Source organism: Eucyclogobius newberryi, unplaced genomic scaffold (assembly GCF_026437365.1).
Source record: "Eucyclogobius newberryi isolate DKJ021-1_F unplaced genomic scaffold, fEucNew1.0.hap1 SCAF_15, whole genome shotgun sequence".
In the NCBI taxonomy this organism is placed as follows: domain Eukaryota; kingdom Metazoa; phylum Chordata; class Actinopteri; order Gobiiformes; family Gobiidae; genus Eucyclogobius; species Eucyclogobius newberryi.
Genome location: NW_027315779.1, coordinates 2525888 through 2545226, shown reverse-complemented (window position 1 = coordinate 2545226; position 19339 = coordinate 2525888). Strand labels below are relative to the sequence as shown.

The following is a 19339-nucleotide window of genomic DNA, read 5'->3' as shown; positions in this document are numbered from 1 at the left end:
TTAAAAATATCAGGATAGCTTTGAATTAAATCTAGCCAACAACAATTTAATGCAAGATAGATCATTTTAAGCAGATATTGTGAAACATTTCAGGCACAAACCAGCACGTAGAAGACCCCTCTAGAGAAGTGACTTAAATAAAATGAAAAATATCCTCATTAGCATGTCCTCGAGGTCAACGTTCAATGATAGTTTGCTTGTTTTTGACTCTGTTTCTAACCGTGTGCTGTCATGTCCCCCTCAGGCTTCCGTAACCTGCACCTGGACGACCAGATGACGCTGCTGCAGTGCTCGTGGCTCTTCCTCATGTCGTTCAGTCTGGGCTGGAGGTCGTACGAGCAGTGCAACGGCAGCATGCTGTGCTTCGCCCCGGACCTCGTCATCAACAAGTGAGTACGGCCTGGGCGTGTCTGCGGCCGTGTCTGCGGAGCGACTGCGGGCGTGTCTGCGGAGCGACTGCGGGCGTGTCTGCGGGCGTGTCTGCGGGCGTGTCTGCGGGCGTGTCTGCGGGCGTGTCTGCGGGCGTGTCTGCGGGCGTGTCTACGGAGCGACTGCAAGCGTGTCTGCGGAGCGACTGCGGGCGTGTCTGCGGAGCGACTGCGGGCGTGTCTGCGGGCGTGTCTGCGGGCGTGTCTGCGGGCGTGTCTGCGGGCGTGTCTGCGGAGCGACTGCGGGCGTGTCTGCGGGCGTGTCTGCGGGCGTGTCTGCGGGCGTGTCTGCGGAGCGACTGCAAGCGTGTCTGCGGAGCGACTGCGGGCGTGTCTGCGGGCGTGTCTGCGGAGCGACTGCGGGCGTGTCTGCAGGCGTGTCTGCAGGCGTGTCTGCGGGCGTGTCTGCGGGCGTGTCTGCGGGCGTGTCTGCGGGCGTGTCTGCGGAGCGACTGCAAGCGTGTCTGCGGAGCGACTGCGGGCGTGTCTGCGGAGCGACTGCGGGCGTGTCTGCGGGCGTGTCTGCGGGCGTGTCTGCGGAGCGACTGCGGGCGTGTCTGCGGAGCGACTGCGGGCGTGTCTGCGGGCGTGTCTGCGGGCGTGTCTGCGGGCGTGTCTGCGGAGCGACTGCGGGCATGTCTGCGGGCGTGTCTGCGGGCGTGTCTGCGGGCGTGTCTGCGGAGCGACTGCAAGCGTGTCTGCGGAGCGACTGCGGGCGTGTCTGCGGGCGTGTCTGCGGAGCGACTGCGGGCGTGTCTGCGGGCGTGTCTGCGGGCGTGTCTGCGGAGCGACTGCGGGCGTGTCTGCAGGCGTGTCTGCGGGCGTGTCTGCGGGCGTGTCTGCGGAGCGACTGCAAGCGTGTCTGCGGAGCGACTGCGGGCGTGTCTGCAGGCGTGTCTGCGGGCGTGTCTGCGGGCGTGTCTGCGGAGCGACTGCAAGCGTGTCTGCGGAGCGACTGCGGGCGTGTCTGCGGAGCGACTGCGGGCGTGTCTGCAAGCGTGTCTGCGGAGCGACTGCGGGCGTGTCTGCGGGCGTGTCTGCGGGCGTGTCTGCGGGCGTGTCTGCGGGCGTGTCTGCGGAGCGACTGCGGGCGTGTCTGCGGGCGTGTCTGCGGGCGTGTCTGCGGGCGTGTCTGCGGGCGTGTCTGCGGGCGTGTCTGCGGGCCGTCCGAGCGCGTCAGGACGTAGGGGGGAAGAGCGCTGACCGGCTGCTAACGCGGCACTGGCTGCTCGACGTGACGCGAGCGGCTCAGCGTTAATAATACTGTCGACGAGTCAAAGTAGATTTTCATTTGGACAATCAACCAGCGCCAACGACATGACGATAACAATGAATCATATATATATATATATATATATATATATATATCATATAGATTTGTGTGAATTCAACCAATCAGGCGGCAGCATTCTGAAGCTGCAAACGGCTTTATTTGACATTTACATATCGTCTTCAGTCCCGCGAACCATTTCAAGCATTGTCCTCCTTTAACTTTAACTTATTCTTCTCTAATTTAGTGTTGTTTAGGTCGTATTCATGTCCATTTCAAAATGATAGCTTAAAGTGTGAAGTGTATATGTTAGATAAATCCAGTGCAACTGTTGTAAGTCTCTTCGAACATCAAATAGCCGCAGTGAGCGATGAAGTGAATGTGGCGGTGATCACGTGTTCATATTACACTTTACAACCGACAATAACAACAAACTAGACTAAAGACTGAAGAATAGAGCTGCAGCTGATGATTCTTTTTGTTTTCCGCCTTCGAAACTCGTCCAAAAACGGAACAAAAAAATCAACGTTAGTAAATTATTGGGTATTTTTCATCACAAAGCACATGTTCTCCTTTAATGCCGCTTTGGTTTCCTGCCTGTGTGTGGTCCGTATACGAGCGTTTAAGCCCCGCCCCAGTCGACTAATGCAGACTCACCATCGAGCACGACAGTCTTATTAAAAACCATAAGATCGTAATTAGTTATTCCCGTGGCAAGTAAATAAGTCTGAAGCCACGCAAAGTCTCTCATCCGCGTCCTAATTAGTCGTTAAAGGGACGCTATGTTTACTCTTGTGGCGGGCCCCGCGGGAGAGGCCCCGGCCCCGCAGGAGAGGCCCCGGCTCTCCACGCGGGACACGACAGCCGGTAATAACTCGCCAAGGATTCTCACAGGACGGCGGAAAACGAGGATGAACTTGGCCTCGGTTGCTAATGCGGTCCGGGCTTTTGTCCTCGGAGCTTTTTGGGAATTCTCTCTCGTGGATGGGACCGATGGTCGCTAATGCGCAGCGGTGCGGCTTGAACCTGGGGCGAGCGGGCGAGCGGGGGGGGAACGCGCACTATCGATCGTTGAAGGAAGGAGGCTTTGTGAGTCAAAAGTGAGGTGTGGAAATCCATGCCGGACGATTCCGGAGCCGGGTTTAGTCGTCGTCCCCGCTGAAGAGCAGAGGGTTTAGTGCTTTAGTGGTTTAGAGAGCGCTGCACTTGTCTCAGAATACCTGTGCGTTTAGAATAGTTCACACCGAGAGCCACGGGAGGGAGAATAGGGCTCGAAAAAGACGAGGGTTAAAACAGTCCCGGGGAAATAGGAATAGAAAGGTTAAAAATGTAAACGGTGCTGGATTAAAACATTACGTGTATTGAACTAGATTTAAACCAGGACGAGGACGCAACCAGGACGCAACCAGGGCTAAACCAGGGCTAAACCAGGGCTAAACCAGGGCTAAACCAGGGCTAAACCAGGGCTAAACCAGGGCTAAACCAGGGCTAAACCAGGACTAAACCAGGACTAAACCAGGGCTAAACCAGGGCGAAACCAGGGCGAAAACAGGGCTAAACCAGGGCTAAACCAGGGCTAAACCAGGACTAAATCAAGGCTAAACCAGGGCTAAACCAGGGCTAAACCAGGGCTAAACCAGGGCTAAACCAGGGCTAAACCAGAGCTAAACCAGAGCTAAACCAGGACTAAACCAGGACTAAACCAGGACTAAACCAGGGCTAAACCAGGGCTAAACCAGGGCTAAACCAGGACTAAATCAAGGCTAAACCAGGGCTAAACCAGGGCTAAACCAGGGCTAAACCAGGGCTAAACCAGGACTAAACCAGGACTAAACCAGGACTAAACCAGGGCTAAACCAGGACTAAATCAAGGCTAAACCAGGGCTAAACCAGGGCTAAACCAGGGCTAAACCAGGCCTAAACCAGGGCTAAACCAGGACTAAACCAGGACTAAACCAGGACTAAACCAGGGCTAAACCAGGGCTAAACCAGGGCTAAACCAGGACTAAATCAAGGCTAAACCAGGGCTAAACCAGGGCTAAACCAGGGCTAAACCAGGGCTAAACCAGAGCTAAACCAGAGCTAAACCAGGACTAAACCAGGGCTGTACCAGAGCTAAACCAGAGCTAAACCTGGGCTAAACCTGTGCAAACCAGGGCTAAACCAGGACTAAACTCGCACTAAACCAACTAAACTTTAGGGCCTAGTCTAAATATGGACACATCTAAAACAAGACCCCACGGGTTTGAACCCAGACTAAAGCATAATAAAGCAAACCAGGTCTAGATTAGGACTAAACCAAATCCAAACGTGGAATAAACAAATCAAAATGTTTTATTTGTCTTAAACAAGTTTAAATCAAAACTTAAACCGGTCTAACCTGGGACTGAGCCAGGTGTAAACAAGGTGTGACCCACATCTCCAAATGATCAGCCACAAACCAAAGTCTGAACCAGGAATAAACCTCGCTCTCCATGTGGATTCCACGTGGAGTCTTAGGGACCAGCCAAAAGACCCCGCGTCCCCTCGGAGGTCCCTCAACCTTTTGTTCTGTGTGTGATTTCAGAGAACGCATGAAGCTGCCCTTCATGAACGAGCAGTGTGAGCAGATGCTGAAGATCTGCAATGAGTTTGTGCGTCTGCAGGTTTCTTATGAGGAGTACCTGTGTATGAAGGTCCTGCTGCTGCTCAGCACAGGTGAGAACATCACTTTACATCACATGATTACATCACCCTCATAGTCTAATTACACTGCTATTTATTCTTATTCATATGCTGCACCGTGCATAACTTATAGCCTTATAGTTTTACTCTATTTGCCAGATATAAGTCTATTTTTTATATTTATTCATCTTTATTTTTCATTGTTCGTTAATTTCTCCTTCTGTTCTTGAAATGCACGTTGCAACACTATAATTATATATTATTTTCTTCATTTTACCAGGAAATTACCCAGGAAACACTGGGCAAAAACTCATCTAATGTCTCAGTTTAAAATATATGATTGAATATACCGTATTTTCCGGACTATAAGTCGCACCAGCCAAAAAATGCATAATCGTGAAGAAAAAAACATATATAAGTCGCACTGGAGTATGAAATGCAGTTGCAAGTGTGAAAATAACAAATAATGTCACATATAAGTCACTCCAGAGTATAAGTATATGTATAGAAGCATAAATATAAGTATAATTCGCACCCCGGCCAAAACTATGAAAATACTGCGACTTATAGTCCGGAAAATACAGTATTTTTTTTGTCAAAAAAGTTGTTTATTTGTGTAAATTATGCATAAACTTGAATGAACTTGAAATGAGCGCCCCTGGTGTGATGTCACTTCCTGTCATTTTCAACATATTTTTCAACATTTTCTCCCCATATTCACACGCGACTGATGAAAAACTATCATTTATATGTACGACAGGTAGAAACACACCAAATAAAGTCAAAATTAGTTATGTTAAATTATTGTAAAAACCTGTCAGAGGCACTTTAAGCATGATTTATTGCAAACTAAAATAATAATTAAAACAATATTAGCGTTTTTTGGAGTGAAAGGAAATATCTGAAACATTGCAAAGCCAAGATTAGCCTCTAGATGAAGCACACTTGACTGACAGATGTGAAACCGAACTGTAGCCACACCCTCTTATGCAAATTCCCTGCTCATTCTTAGGCGGATGAGTTGAAGCCCAGGAATGCATTGGCCTCATAGACTTTAATACTTTATACTTCAATAACCTGTTGCCTCTTGCCTGCTGCAGTCGTCCTCAAACGTCAATCTAAAAAGAATCTTGTTTTCAGAGCCGCCTTGTTTCCCTTTTTAGAAGCCGCTCTGGAAAGTACACCAAGGTTGTGTGAGGACAGGGTATAGTTCTGTTTATGCACACGCCCGCTCTGATTCAGCCTCTTCTAGTGCAACCCAAGTGTTTTACTGTAAGGCTATTGATGTTAAACAAAATTTCAAAGGTTTTATTCGATTTTGCTTGAATATGACTATGTCTGAATGGAATCAAGTGAGCTACGTGACGTTGTTTACATCATGTGTCACAGTATGGCCTTAAATTATAATAGCATGTATCCATTCATTCATTGCCTATCCCAGTGAGCAATAGCACCATTGATTTAAAAGCACCTTTCTTAACACTCAAATGAGACTTTACACAGCATAAACACAACCAAAAACGACTTTAACTTTAACCTGTCTTATTTCCGTGGAGACAAATGGGTGATGACTAGTTACAGGTCAGGCCTATGGAGAGGTGAGCCGGTTAAATGCAAGAGGAATCATTTAAGGCTCACACTCTTCTATGCACAAAATAAGACTGGTTGTGATCCATCAGATTTCTGTACATGTTTCACCCAGTCATCTGTTTTGACATGGACTTGTATGTTTCTACTCATCCTAATTGTACTGTATATCATGTAAATGTATGTTTTGTATATCGCTGGCTGACTGCAGTTGGAAACGAGCTAAGCTACAGCTAATACTGGCACATTTACAGGAATATTGATTAATGTGCACTTTCCTAGTTCAAATAAACTATAAATAAAATAAATATAAATAAATAAATCAAATAAATATAAGAATTTAAAACATTTAGAAAAGATTACAAATATTTAAAACAATTAAAAGTATTTAAAAAATAACAACAATTAAAATAAATACAATTAAAATAAATACATTAATACATTAATGAATTAAAAATAATAAGCGCTCCACAGCGCTGACCAGTAACCTATCTCTGAGCCTTCCCTGCTCAGAGATAAATGAGTGCAATGCCACATTTTTCACTTTAAAGGCTCCACCACCATCATGCCCGCTTCATGGAAACGCTTGTGCTTGGCATGTATTTTCCAGAGCCTAATCAGAGAGCAGACACTGGCAGCAGCTCTTGTTTACTCTTAAAATAAAAGGTCTTCCTGCAGAGGCCGCCCACGACGACAGACCAGATAGCACCACCCATTTGTCTGATTATGCAAATGGGACAGTATTTGAGTCCTTTCCATGACTCGTGATAAAAGCATCGCACCATCTCGAGTCTAGAAAGAGAGAGGAAAACTGTGGATGTGCTGCACGTGTTGGGGAGAAACGTTCCAGTCTTTTTTCCAGAGAAAGTCCAAGAGGGAAACGTATAAAGAAGCTGCACAAGACAGATTTTCCCCAGTGCTGGATTTGGCCTTGAGTGAATCTGTTCACATCAGTTCATCTTGAATTCAAAATGTATTCTATATATTCTATCTTTATATGTCAGATTCAAGGCCACAGTATTTGCATCATTGTTATAACTAATGTCCATCCGCTGGTTCTTTTTTGCACAAAAGCATTTTCAATTTCAACCACTGGATAAGTTTAACAATTAATGATTTAAGCTGTTTCTAACATATTTAAATGAAATATATGATATAAAATATGTTGTTAAACTGAACATTTTAAAATTAATGTAAAGTTTTTTCCTTTTATCATTGTTAGTTTTAATTCACATTTGTGATAATAGTATGGGAGCCCATTTCGCCAGTGGATTAATAAAAAAGACCCCAGGAGTCATTTTGAGTTTAAAAGTCATAGTTTTGAGTTTATGACTTCCTGTGAGGCCAAGTTACAGGTCAGATCTGTGTTTTGTTTTCTGTAAGTTGTGTCTGAATGTTTAATGCTGTAACAGGATGTGAAACATTCCAGGCAAAGCCCCGACGCTGAAGAGTTCAGCTTTAACTAAACACGTGTAACTGAACAGTAACTACACGTGTAACTGAACAGTAACTACATGTGTAACTGAGCAGTAACTACACGTGTAACTGAACAGTAACTACACGTGTAACTGAGCAGTAACTACACGTGTAACTGAACAGTAACTACACGTGTAACTGAACAGTAACTACACGTGTAACTGAACAGTAACTACACGTGTAACGTGTAACTGAACAGTAACTACACGTGTAACTGAACAGTAACTACACTTGTAACTAAACAGTAGTAACTGAACAGTAACTACACGTGTAACTAAACAGTAACTACATGTGTAACTGAACAGTAACTACACGTGTAACTGAACAGTAACTACACTTGTAACTAAACAGTAGTAACTGAACAGTAACTACACGTGTAACTAAACAGTAACTACATGTGTAACTGAACAGTAACTACACGTGTAACTGAACAGTAACTACACGTGTAACTAAACAGTAACTACACGTGTAACTGAACAGTAACTACACGTGTAACTGAACAGTAACTACACGTGTAACTAAACAGTAACTACACGTGTAACTGAACAGTAACTACACGTGTAACTAAAAAGTAACTACACGTGTAACTGAACAGTAACTACACGTGTAACTGAACAGTAACTACAGTAACTACACGTGTAACTGAACAGTAACTACACGTGTAACTGAACAGTAACTACACGTGTAACTGAACAGTAACTACACGTGTAACTGAACAGTAACTACACGTGTAACTGAACAGTAACTACACGTGTAACTGAACAGTAACTACACGTGTAACTGAGCAGTAACTACACGTGTAACTAAACAGTAACTACACGTGTAACTGAACAGTAACTACACGTGTAACTAAACAGTAACTACACGTGTAACTGAACAGTAACTACACGTGTAACTGAACAGTAACTACACTTGTAACTAAACAGTAGTAACTGAACAGTAACTACACGTGTAACTAAACAGTAACTACATGTGTAACTGAACAGTAACTACACGTGTAACTAAACAGTAACTACATGTGTAACTGAACAGTAACTACACGTGTAACTGAACAGTAACTACACTTGTAACTAAAAAGTAACTACACGTGTAACTGAACAGTAACTACACTTGTAACTAAACAGTAGTAACTGAACAGTAACTACACGTGTAACTAAACAGTAACTACATGTGTAACTGAACAGTAACTACACGTGTAACTGAACAGTAACTACACGTGTAACTGAACAGTAACTACACTTGTAACTAAACAGTAGTAACTGAACAGTAACTACACGTGTAACTAAACAGTAACTACATGTGTAACTGAACAGTAACTACACGTGTAACTGAACAGTAACTACACGTGTAACTAAAAAGTAACTACACGTGTAACTGAACAGTAACTACACGTGTAACTGAACAGTAACTACACGTGTAACTGAACAGTAACTACAGTAACTACACGTGTAACTGAACAGTAACTACACGTGTAACTGAACAGTAACTACACGTGTAACTGAACAGTAACTACACGTGTAACTGAACAGTAAATACACGTGTAACTAGACAGTAATTACACGTGTAACTGAACAGTAACTACACGTGTAACTGAACAGTAACTACACGTGTAACTGAACAGTAAATACATGTGTAACTGAACAGTAACTACACGTGTAACTGAACAGTAACTACACGTGTAACTGAACAGTAACTACACGTGTAACTGAACAGTAACTACACGTGTAACTGAACAGTAACTACACGTGTAACTGAACAGTAACTACACGTGTAACTGAACAGTAACTACAGTAACTACACGTGTAACTGAACAGTAACTACACGTGTAACTGAACAGTAACTACACGTGTAACTGAACAGTAACTACACGTGTAACTGAACAGTAAATACACGTGTAACTAGACAGTAACTACACGTGTAACTGAACAGTAACTACACGTGTAACTGAACAGTAAATACATGTGTAACTGAACAGTAACAACACGTGTAACTGAACAGTAACTACACGTGTAACTGAACAGTAACTACACGTGTAACTGAACAGTAACTACAGTAACTACACGTGTAACTGAACAGTAACTACACGTGTAACTGAACAGTAACTACACGTGTAACTGAACAGTAACTACACGTGTAACTGAACAGTAAATACACGTGTAACTAGACAGTAACTACACGTGTAACTGAACAGTAACTACACGTGTAACTGAACAGTAAATACATGTGTAACTGAACAGTAACAACACGTGTAACTGAACAGTAACTACAAGTGTAACTGAACAGTAACTGCTCATGTAACTGACCTCGTGCTTGTGTTTGTGTCCAGTCCCTAAAGACGGTCTCAAGTGCCAGGCTGTGTTCGACGAGATCCGCATGACGTACATCAAAGAGCTGGGAAAGGCCATTGTGAAAAGGGAGGAGAACTCCAGTCAGAACTGGCAACGCTTCTACCAGCTCACCAAGCTACTGGACTCCATGCAGGAGGTGAGAACACGCATACCAGACGCATGCACACGCCAACGAGACGCATTCACACACCAACGAGACGCATTCACACACCAACGAGACGCATTCACACGCCAACGAGACGCATTCACACGCCAACGAGACGCATGCACACGCCAACGAGACGCATACACACACCAACCAGACGCATTCACACGCCAACGAGACGCATTCACACACCAACGAGACGCATGCACACGCCAACGAGACGCATTCACACACCAACCAGACGCATTCACACGCCAACGAGACGCATTCACACACCAACGAGACGCATGCACACGCCAACGAGACGCATTCACACGCCAACAAGACGCATGCACACGCCAACGAGACGCATGCACACACCAACGAGACGCATTCACACACCAACGAGACGCATTCACACACCAACGAGACGCATGCACACGCCAACGAGACGCATGCACACGCCAACCAGACGCATTCACACGCCAACGAGACGCATTCACACACCAACGAGACGCATGCACACGCCAACGAGACGCATGCACACACCAACGAGACGCATTCACACACCAACGAGACGCATGCACACACCAACCAGACGCATTCACACACCAACCAGACGCATTCACACACCAACCAGACGCATTCACACACCAACCAGACGCATTCACACACCAACGAGACGCATGCACACACCAACGAGACGCATGCACACACCAACGAGACACATGCACACGCCAACGAGACGCATTCACACACCAACGAGACGCATGCACACGCCAACGAGACACATGCACACGCCAACGAGACGCATTCACACACAAACGAGACGCATGCACACACCAACCAGACGCATTCACACACCAACGAGACGCATTCACACGCCAACGAGACGCATGCACACACCAACGAGACGCATTCACACACCAACGAGACGCATGCACACACCAACCAGACGCATTCACACACCAACCAGACGCATGCACACACCAACGAGACGCATGCACACACCAACGAGACACATGCACACGCCAACGAGACGCATTCACACACCAACGAGATGCATGCACACGCCAACGAGACACATGCACACGCCAACGAGACGCATTCACACACCAACGAGACGCATGCACACACCAACCAGACGCATTCACACAGCAACCAGACGCATTCACACACCAACGAGACGCATGCACACGCCAACGAGACACATGCACACACCAACGAGACGCATGCACACACCAACGAGACACATGCACACGCCAACGAGACGCATTCACACACCAACGAGACGCATGCACACGCCAACGAGACACATGCACACGCCAACGAGACGCATTCACACACCAACGAGATGCATGCACACACCAACAAGACGCATTCACACACCAACGAGACGCATGCACACGCCAACGAGACGTATTCACACGCCAACGAGACGCATGCACACGCCAACGAGACGCATTCACACGCCAACAAGACGCATTCACACGCCAACAAGACGCATTCACACACCAACCAGACGCATTCACACGCCAACGAGACGCATGCACACGCCAACGAGACGCATGCACACGCCAACGAGACGCATTCACACGCCAACGAGACGCATTCACACACCAACGAGACGCATTCACACGCCAACGAGACGTATTCACACGCCAACGAGACGCATTCACACACCAACGAGACGCATTCACACACCAACGAGACGCATTCACACACCAACGAGACGTATTCACACGCAAACCAGACGCATGCACACGCCAACGAGACGCATTCACACGCCAACAAGACGCATTCACACACCAACCAGACGCATTCACACGCCAACGAGACGCATGCACACGCCAACGAGACGCATGCACACGCCAACGAGACGCATGCACACGCCAACGAGACGCATTCACACGCCAACGAGACGCATTCACACACCAACGAGACGCATTCACACGCCAACGAGACGCATTCACACACCAACGAGACGCATGCACACGCCAACGAGACACATGCACACGCCAACGAGACGCATTCACACACCAACGAGATGCATGCACACACCAACCAGACGCATTCACACGCCAACGAGACGCATTCACACGCCAACGAGACGCATGCACACACCAACGAGACGCATGCACACGCCAACGAGACACATGCACACGCCAACGAGACGCATTCACACACCAACGAGATGCATGCACACACCAACCAGACGCATGCACACGCCAACGAGACGTATTCACACACCAACGAGATGCATTCACACGCCAACCAGACGCATTCACACGCCAACGAGACTCATTCACACACCAAAGACACGCATTCACACACCAACGAGACGCATTCACACACCAACGAGACGCATTCACACACCAACGAGACGCATTCACACACCAACCAGACGCATTCACACACCAACGAGACGCATTCACGGCAAAAGAATTTTGCCAATGCAGTTATAAATATGCATCAGAACTCAATCAAATACAACGTACTCAATAGATGTATAAATACAGATGTATAAATACCTGTCTGACACATTTCCGTTGCTGTGCTCTAACCGCCGTGTGCGTCCCACAGATGGTCGAGGGCCTCCTCCAGATCTGCTTCTACACCTTTGTGAACAAAACGCTCTGTGTGGAGTTCCCCGAGATGTTGGCCGAGATCATCTCCAACCAGATACCAAAACTCAAGGACGGGAGCGTGAAGCCCCTGCTCTTCCACTCGAAATGACCGCCTTATCGAACTGTGAAGCAATGCCTTAAATCACACGCCCGCCCAGAGCCCCCCCCGAGCCCCGTTTGTACTGTACTCTGTCGGCATCCGCTTTTGTCTTTTGAAAACGCCTCGTTGCTCGTGGATCCGGCCCGTTCTTTTGTGACATTTCGAGTGGATTTTAGGAGCACAATGACCACCTTTGGATTTTGCCTCGGAGGTTGCGACGTGGCGTCCGTTTGGCCGAGGACTTTGAATGTTTGGAGGCAGGACAAACATGGTTTTGCTTTTGTTTTTGCCCCTTTTGGAGACTTACTGCTGCACCTTGCTCTCACCTCACGTTTCACCGCGACGTCCCTCCGACGCGCCGATATGTCCCATGAGTGAAATACAGTCGCCCGATCGTAGTTGTGTCCCCGGCTTGGAAACAAAAATGATATCTAGGACTCAATTCCCACGGACTACTTGGAGTATGTAACACCACATGATGTTTCACTGTTTGCTCCAGGACACGTGGACGATGCTGTGAAATGTAGACGCAGATTTCTAGACCAATATAGTTTTTCAAAAGGTTTTTGTTTTTTTTCCTATTCCAAGCGTGTGTTTTTCTCAGTCCACAAAGCTAATGTTTACATAGGATGTATCTGAGAAGGGAAGACCAGTGCCTTTTTTAAACTTTCCGAGCTCCACATACTAGCCATTCACTCAAACGCTGTTTTCACACAAGAACCTTGACTCCTACTTCCCCCAGAAGTACCAACACAAGTCGCTTTGAGATTTCCACCCGCCAATTCCTGTTTTGATTGAAGTTGCTTTTCTCTCTGTGCTATTCAAATGCAGCTCTTATGTAAGAATCCCCTGGTGTGGTCCCACCTATAATTAGGTAAAGTCCCCAAAGACACAGGATATTTACAGCGCCATTTTACACAGGATTCATTCATCTTCAGGCTCTTTTCATAGACATGAGCGAATCAGGTTTAAAGCTTCACTGCGAAACATTCACAGACTGAAGCTCATTATTATGGGCCTTTTTATAAATACATGAAAAGCACTTGTAACTGCTCTGCCACCCGCTTGTATCCATGGAGACGTTTCCTGGACCATTTCACAGAACGGCATCACATCACATGTTCCAGAGTTTATCTCCATGGAAACAGGCAGGTGGCTGGCCACATCAGGAATCTTACGCAGTGTTGCTTTAATTCAAGCTTAATTAGGGTGAAACCAGGGGCGTGGTCTACATGATAATGTAGAGAACTGAACAAGCATTTATTCAAATGTTTAGATCATTATAATAATAACATTCCATTTACATCTTTTGTTACGATTTGGTGCAATATTTATAATTAAAATATTGACATATGCGGAGCCCCTCACAGCAGAGTATGTATATATATATATATATATATATATATATATATATATATATACACACATATATATATATATATATATGCATATACACATATGCATATACATATATAGAGTGGCAGTGCCCCCTCAGAGTGGCAGTGCCCCCTCTGGCCGCTCCATAGAAACGCCCCTGGTCCAAACACTTGTTTTTAATGTTCAGAAATAGTCAATTGACAACTGAAAATACAAAATATTTTTTTATTTATTAGAATAATGATATTAAATGTTATATTTTTATGGTAACATTCACATTTAATTCGTTTGACCACATTTGCTTAGAAGAGTTTTACCCATAACTGAAAGTTTTTAAACGTGTCTCATGGATTCAATGTTGAGGAGGAAATAGACATATGTACATATGCCCCGCCCTCACACACAGATGCAGGTGAACCTTTTGTGAACTGAAGCTCAGGCCGGACGCGTTCCACTAGTGCCAAACGTAGTAGAGATTTTATTTTTCCAACAGAGATAGCAAATACAGATATTATTATTATTAAAACTATAAAAACCACGGTGATTGTTACGCTTCAGGTTCTTCTGGCTTCACGTACTTTTTCGCGTAATACAATGCAGATCGAATCTTCGTATTTTTGGATTTGAGTATAAAAAAAACGATCTTTACCTTTTCACCAGCTTTCGTGATGGCCAAAGCGTTCATAGTGCAGTGAAATAAAAGCACACCTACAGTTTTATACGCGGGAAAAAAAAAAGAATGGTAAATGGTACGTTTTTCCTTTCGCAGTGGTAAACGGCAGTTAGCGTAGCCTTTAGCCGCCGCGGCGAGGGCTCGTCCAAACTAACAACACGGCCGCCCTTCTAGATGTGAACTACTATTTTATAATCGACCACTTATTCAGGATCAGCGTGGCCGTTCTCCTCCTCTTTCTTCGCAGTATTAACCGTGAACGGCGGCGGCGGCGCTCGAAAAACACCAGCTTTAACAAACGCAGTCGCCATAGCGTCGCTCTCACCTCTCAAAGGCCATAGATGTACATAGGTTCGAGCTTATACTATCGCAGCGCGGACACATCCAGCGCAATCCGTGTCCGTTATATTAATACCAGATATTTTTACACGGCCGTAAACCTCTGAAAATAATATATATATACGCTTTTTACGCCTTTTTTCGGCCTCGACGGACGGGAGACGCACAGCCATATTATGATCCAGACCCCAAACCCGCGCCATCGATGGGTTTTTCCACTTCTCTGACGCAAATCGTTTTGTTAAAAAAATAAAAGTCGTGGTCGTCGTCGTCGAGCGGGGAAAGTGTGCACTGTGTTTTCAAAGAGGAAGCGAGAACGGACGAAGCGGAGCGTGTTTTCTTTTTTCTTTTTTAAATCAAGAGAGTGACCAAAGCAGACGAGGACAAACTATTACCGACAAAAGCGTCATGAAAATAGCACTTAAAACAAATTCTAGTACTTATATTATGTTCAATGCTATCTTGTATTGCTGTGAGGATCCACTGGTCACTTTAAAAACATGGAAAGTAAAACGATTGCGGTGAAAGTTTAAAAAGCCGGACGGAATTGCACTACCCGAGTCTATTTTGTACAAACATAAATGAATAAAACATGCAAATATTATCTCTAGAGTTTTAAGGACAGATCTTATTCACTGGTATCTTATGGCTATGGCTTTCACTGAAGTCCGTTCTGTTTGTTTTTCAGTTCATGTAAATGTAATCTAATGTAAAGTTCAAAAAGTATAAAATGTTTTAAAAAAGACAATAGTTTGTATAACTTCTGTATTACACATCTTCTGTAGTCACTGTCGATATTTTCACCTCTTTGATTCAATGTTGAATTAAGCTATCTGTGTTGTTCTTTGATATTGGAGTTAAAAGTTTGTGTCGGTAACAACATTTGGATGATGTTTTTTCTTCTTTAATTTTCTCCCCCGTTGTTTTCGTCGTCACTGACTGAAAGTGGACATTTCGGTGAGAAACTGAATCTCTCTCAGTTCGAGCGTCTTTCACAATAAAGTTTCCTGTTTTTCAATGCTCAGCTGCAACGGCGTCTTTTCCTTCTCTCACGGGTGAAATTGTACCGAAGGATTCACCGCGCGGGCATTTGCCGAATGTCTCTCCCTGCTCTTCACCCGGGTGTATTACTGAACTTTCTATTAAAGCACAGCGTTTTTGTTTCGTGAGAAAATATGAGTTTGTGACGTGTGGAAGCGTTTCAAAATGAGTTGAATGACATTCATGTTTCACTGCAACAAACAAACAAACAAACAAACAAACAAACACAATATCACATTTTAGTGTTGCAAGTATCAAACATTAGAGGAAAACATGACCATTACGAGACCAAGACTGGGCCGTTTAGGCATCGAGAACAGCCAATCAGTGTTCAGGGCAAAGGTCAGACTTTGGAGTCATACATTAATATTTAAATGACTATTTATTGTGATAAATGACATTGTTTAGTTATTGTTGAATGATGGTGATTCATTTTGTCCTCACTGGGCTCATTTTCTTTCATTCCTGTTTCACACATTAGTCGTCAAGTTTGTGACCAGCTTTAATAAAATGAAACTTTAAATGACCAAATAAAGTAAATGTGACAAAATATGAATAATAGAATAATAGATTGAATTGGCAAAAACACATATTTCTTCTAGAATAGTCGCGATTATTATTTTTATTATGCTCATAAATTAACCCAACAAGTTTGCATAATTTTCTGTGAAATGCTTTGCAAAGTGATAATTGTAACATGTTTAATCAAGACAAACACGGAGTCAATGACATGTATTTTAATGATGGTATTTTCAAATCACATTTGAAATCATATTTAAGGCTGCAGACAAACTCAAACGATACAAAACCTGGGCGAACAAAAAGGAATTAAGTTAGTAGTTAGCTAAAATATAAAATTTCATACTTAAAATTATACCTTATCAAATGTGGTTTATGTATTTACAAAATCATTTCCTCGCCACAAAAATCTGCTCAGCCTTTTCAAAGTATAAATAAGATAAGAACAAAGTAGTCTCATTTCACATTTGTGTTCAAATCTCCCGTTTGCTGTTTGAAAGTCCCTTTTACAGTGAAGCAGAGCCACACATTTTATATTGCATCATTTTTAATGCATTTTATTGAACAAACAAATCCTCAAGCATTAAAACTAAAATGTCCCGACACACTGCATGTGTTACTGCTCTGTGTCAATCAAAGTTAGACAAAAATAAAAAGATGAAGTGATTACCAGGTGTTTTGTTTGTTTTTGAACACACGTTTCCATTGTGCCTGAACAACCAAACGTGAAGAAAAGATAAAAATCAGACACTTTCCCACTTTAATAGGAACAAGTCGTCTGCAAACGCCTGGTCTGCGCGTGACTCGGCTGCGACTCAGCGATTGGGGTCAAAACTAGACCGTTGTGCGTGCTTTGCGTCTAATCGCTGTATTAAGCGTGCTATACTACAAAAAACAAGCAAGTCAAACACTCGCGCCAGCTTCTCAGTTGTACAAAACTCTTTCAAACTCGTCGCGGTGAACAATAAAGAGGCTTGGAATACAGTTCAAACCGTTTCAAACAAACTGGGGCTGTTTTTCCACCAATTTAAAACATTAAAAATCAGGAGGAGCCTCTTTAAGTGTGTGTCATTCTGCGCTCGACTGTGATTCACGTGTAAATAATGCCAAATTGGGTCGAGCGAAGTGTAGAAAAGTTCCATATGAACCCAACATGTATATCCTATTGTCTATTGTACAGTTATTGCAATATTACAACGTTTTGAAATGATTAAAAGTCTCTATTGTGCCGCCAGGTGCGTGAATGAAAGTTCAAATTTAAAAGCCGGTTGTTTTGCGTTTTGCTTCCTGTTGTCGTCAGTTTTGAAGGTTTTTCCAGAGCCCCAAAGGAAGGACAGAGCGACTCTTTCATGTCGGCAGTTTCGTGTCTTTTTTCCCGTCCCGAGCGTCTCTCAAACGTCTTGGAGAAAGAAAACAACCACAACGATGACTATTATCGACAGCCAGTTTTGGTCTTTGTTTAAATCCAGTGCAAGTTCAGTCATTTGTTCCAAACGAGGGTGTTTTGGGTCCAGTTTGTGCCCCAGTGTATTTGGTCGTCCCGTATCTTGGCTAAAGAAACTCCACGTAGTTCTCTGGGATGAGCCCCGTCCGGCCGCCCAGCGTCCCCTCCAACCAGCCCGGCTCCCTGGACGCGTGCACTGCAACCACACGGGAAGAAAGAGTTATGAGTAAACGCGTGCACTGCAACCACACGGGAAGAAAGAGTTATGAGTAAACGCGTGCACTGCAACCACACGGGAAGAAAGAGTTATGAGTAAACGCGTGCACTGCAACCACAGGTGAAGAAAGAGTTATGAGTAAACGCGTGCACTGCAATCACACGGGAAGAAAGAGTTATGAGTAAACGCGTGCACTGCAACCACAGGTGAAGAAAGAGTTATGAGTAAACGCGTGCACTGCAACCACAGGTGAAGAAAGAGTTATGAGTAAACGCGTGCACTGCAACCACAGGTGAAGAAAGAGTTATGAGTAAACGCGTGCACTGCAACCACAGGTGAAGAAAGAGTTATGAGTAAACGCGTGCACTGCAACCACAGGTGAAGAAGGAGTTATGAGTAAACGCGTGCACTGCAACCACAGGTGAAGAAAGAGTTATGAGTAAACGCGTGCACTGCAATCACACGGGAAGAAAGAGTTATGAGTAAACGCGTGCACTGCAACCACAGGTGAAGAAAGAGTTATGAGTAAACGCGTGCACTGCAACCACAGGTGAAGAAAGAGTTATGAGTAAACGCGTGCACTGCAACCACAGGTGAAGAAAGAGTTATGAGTAAACGCGTGCACTGCAACCACAGGTGAAGAAAGAGTTATGAGTAAACGCGTGCACTGCAACCACAGGTGAAGAAGGAGTTATGAGTAAACGCGTGCACTGCAACCACAGGTGAAGAAAGAGTTATGAGTAAACGCGTGCACTGCAATCACACGGGAAGAAAGAGTTATGAGTAAACGCGTGCACTGCAACCACAGGTGAAGAAAGAGTTATGAGTAAACGCGTGCACTGCAACCACAGGTGAAGAAAGAGTTATGAGTAAACGCGTGCACTGCAACCACAGGTGAAGAAAGAGTTATGAGTAAACGCGTGCACTGCAACCACAGGTGAAGAAAGAGTTATGAGTAAACGCGTGCACTGCAACCACAGGTGAAGAAAGAGTTATATTATGAGTCAAGGAAGAGCGTATGACATGAAATGACGTGAGGAGGAAACAGATGGACGTAACTAAAGAGAAGTCGTGTGATGACGGCGACGGCCAAAGTGAACCTCCA

The 19339-nt window shown here is 44.8% G+C and overlaps 2 protein-coding genes across 3 annotated transcripts in view; one reads left to right on the top strand and one right to left on the bottom strand.

The window, feature by feature from the left end:
- The window catches only part of LOC140360495 (glucocorticoid receptor-like), a 99296-nt gene extending 83257 nt beyond the window's left edge, over positions 1-16039 (top strand). For both annotated transcript variants that reach the window (XM_072445709.1, XM_072445710.1), the window contains 4 exons: positions 245-389; positions 4265-4395; positions 9752-9909; positions 12481-16039. In XM_072445709.1, the coding sequence (XP_072301810.1) occupies positions 245-389; positions 4265-4395; positions 9752-9909; positions 12481-12633 (587 nt within the window). In that variant the 3' untranslated portion in view covers positions 12634-16039. The remainder of the gene's footprint in view (positions 1-244; positions 390-4264; positions 4396-9751; positions 9910-12480) is intronic.
- A 737-nt stretch (positions 16040-16776) lies between these two features.
- Positions 16777-19339, bottom strand: part of LOC140360415 (rho GTPase-activating protein 26-like) — an 87502-nt gene continuing 84939 nt past the window's right edge. Inside the window, exon 25 of the mRNA XM_072445624.1 lies at positions 16777-18213. Coding sequence (XP_072301725.1) covers positions 18125-18213 — 89 coding nt within the window. The 3' untranslated portion in view covers positions 16777-18124. The remainder of the gene's footprint in view (positions 18214-19339) is intronic.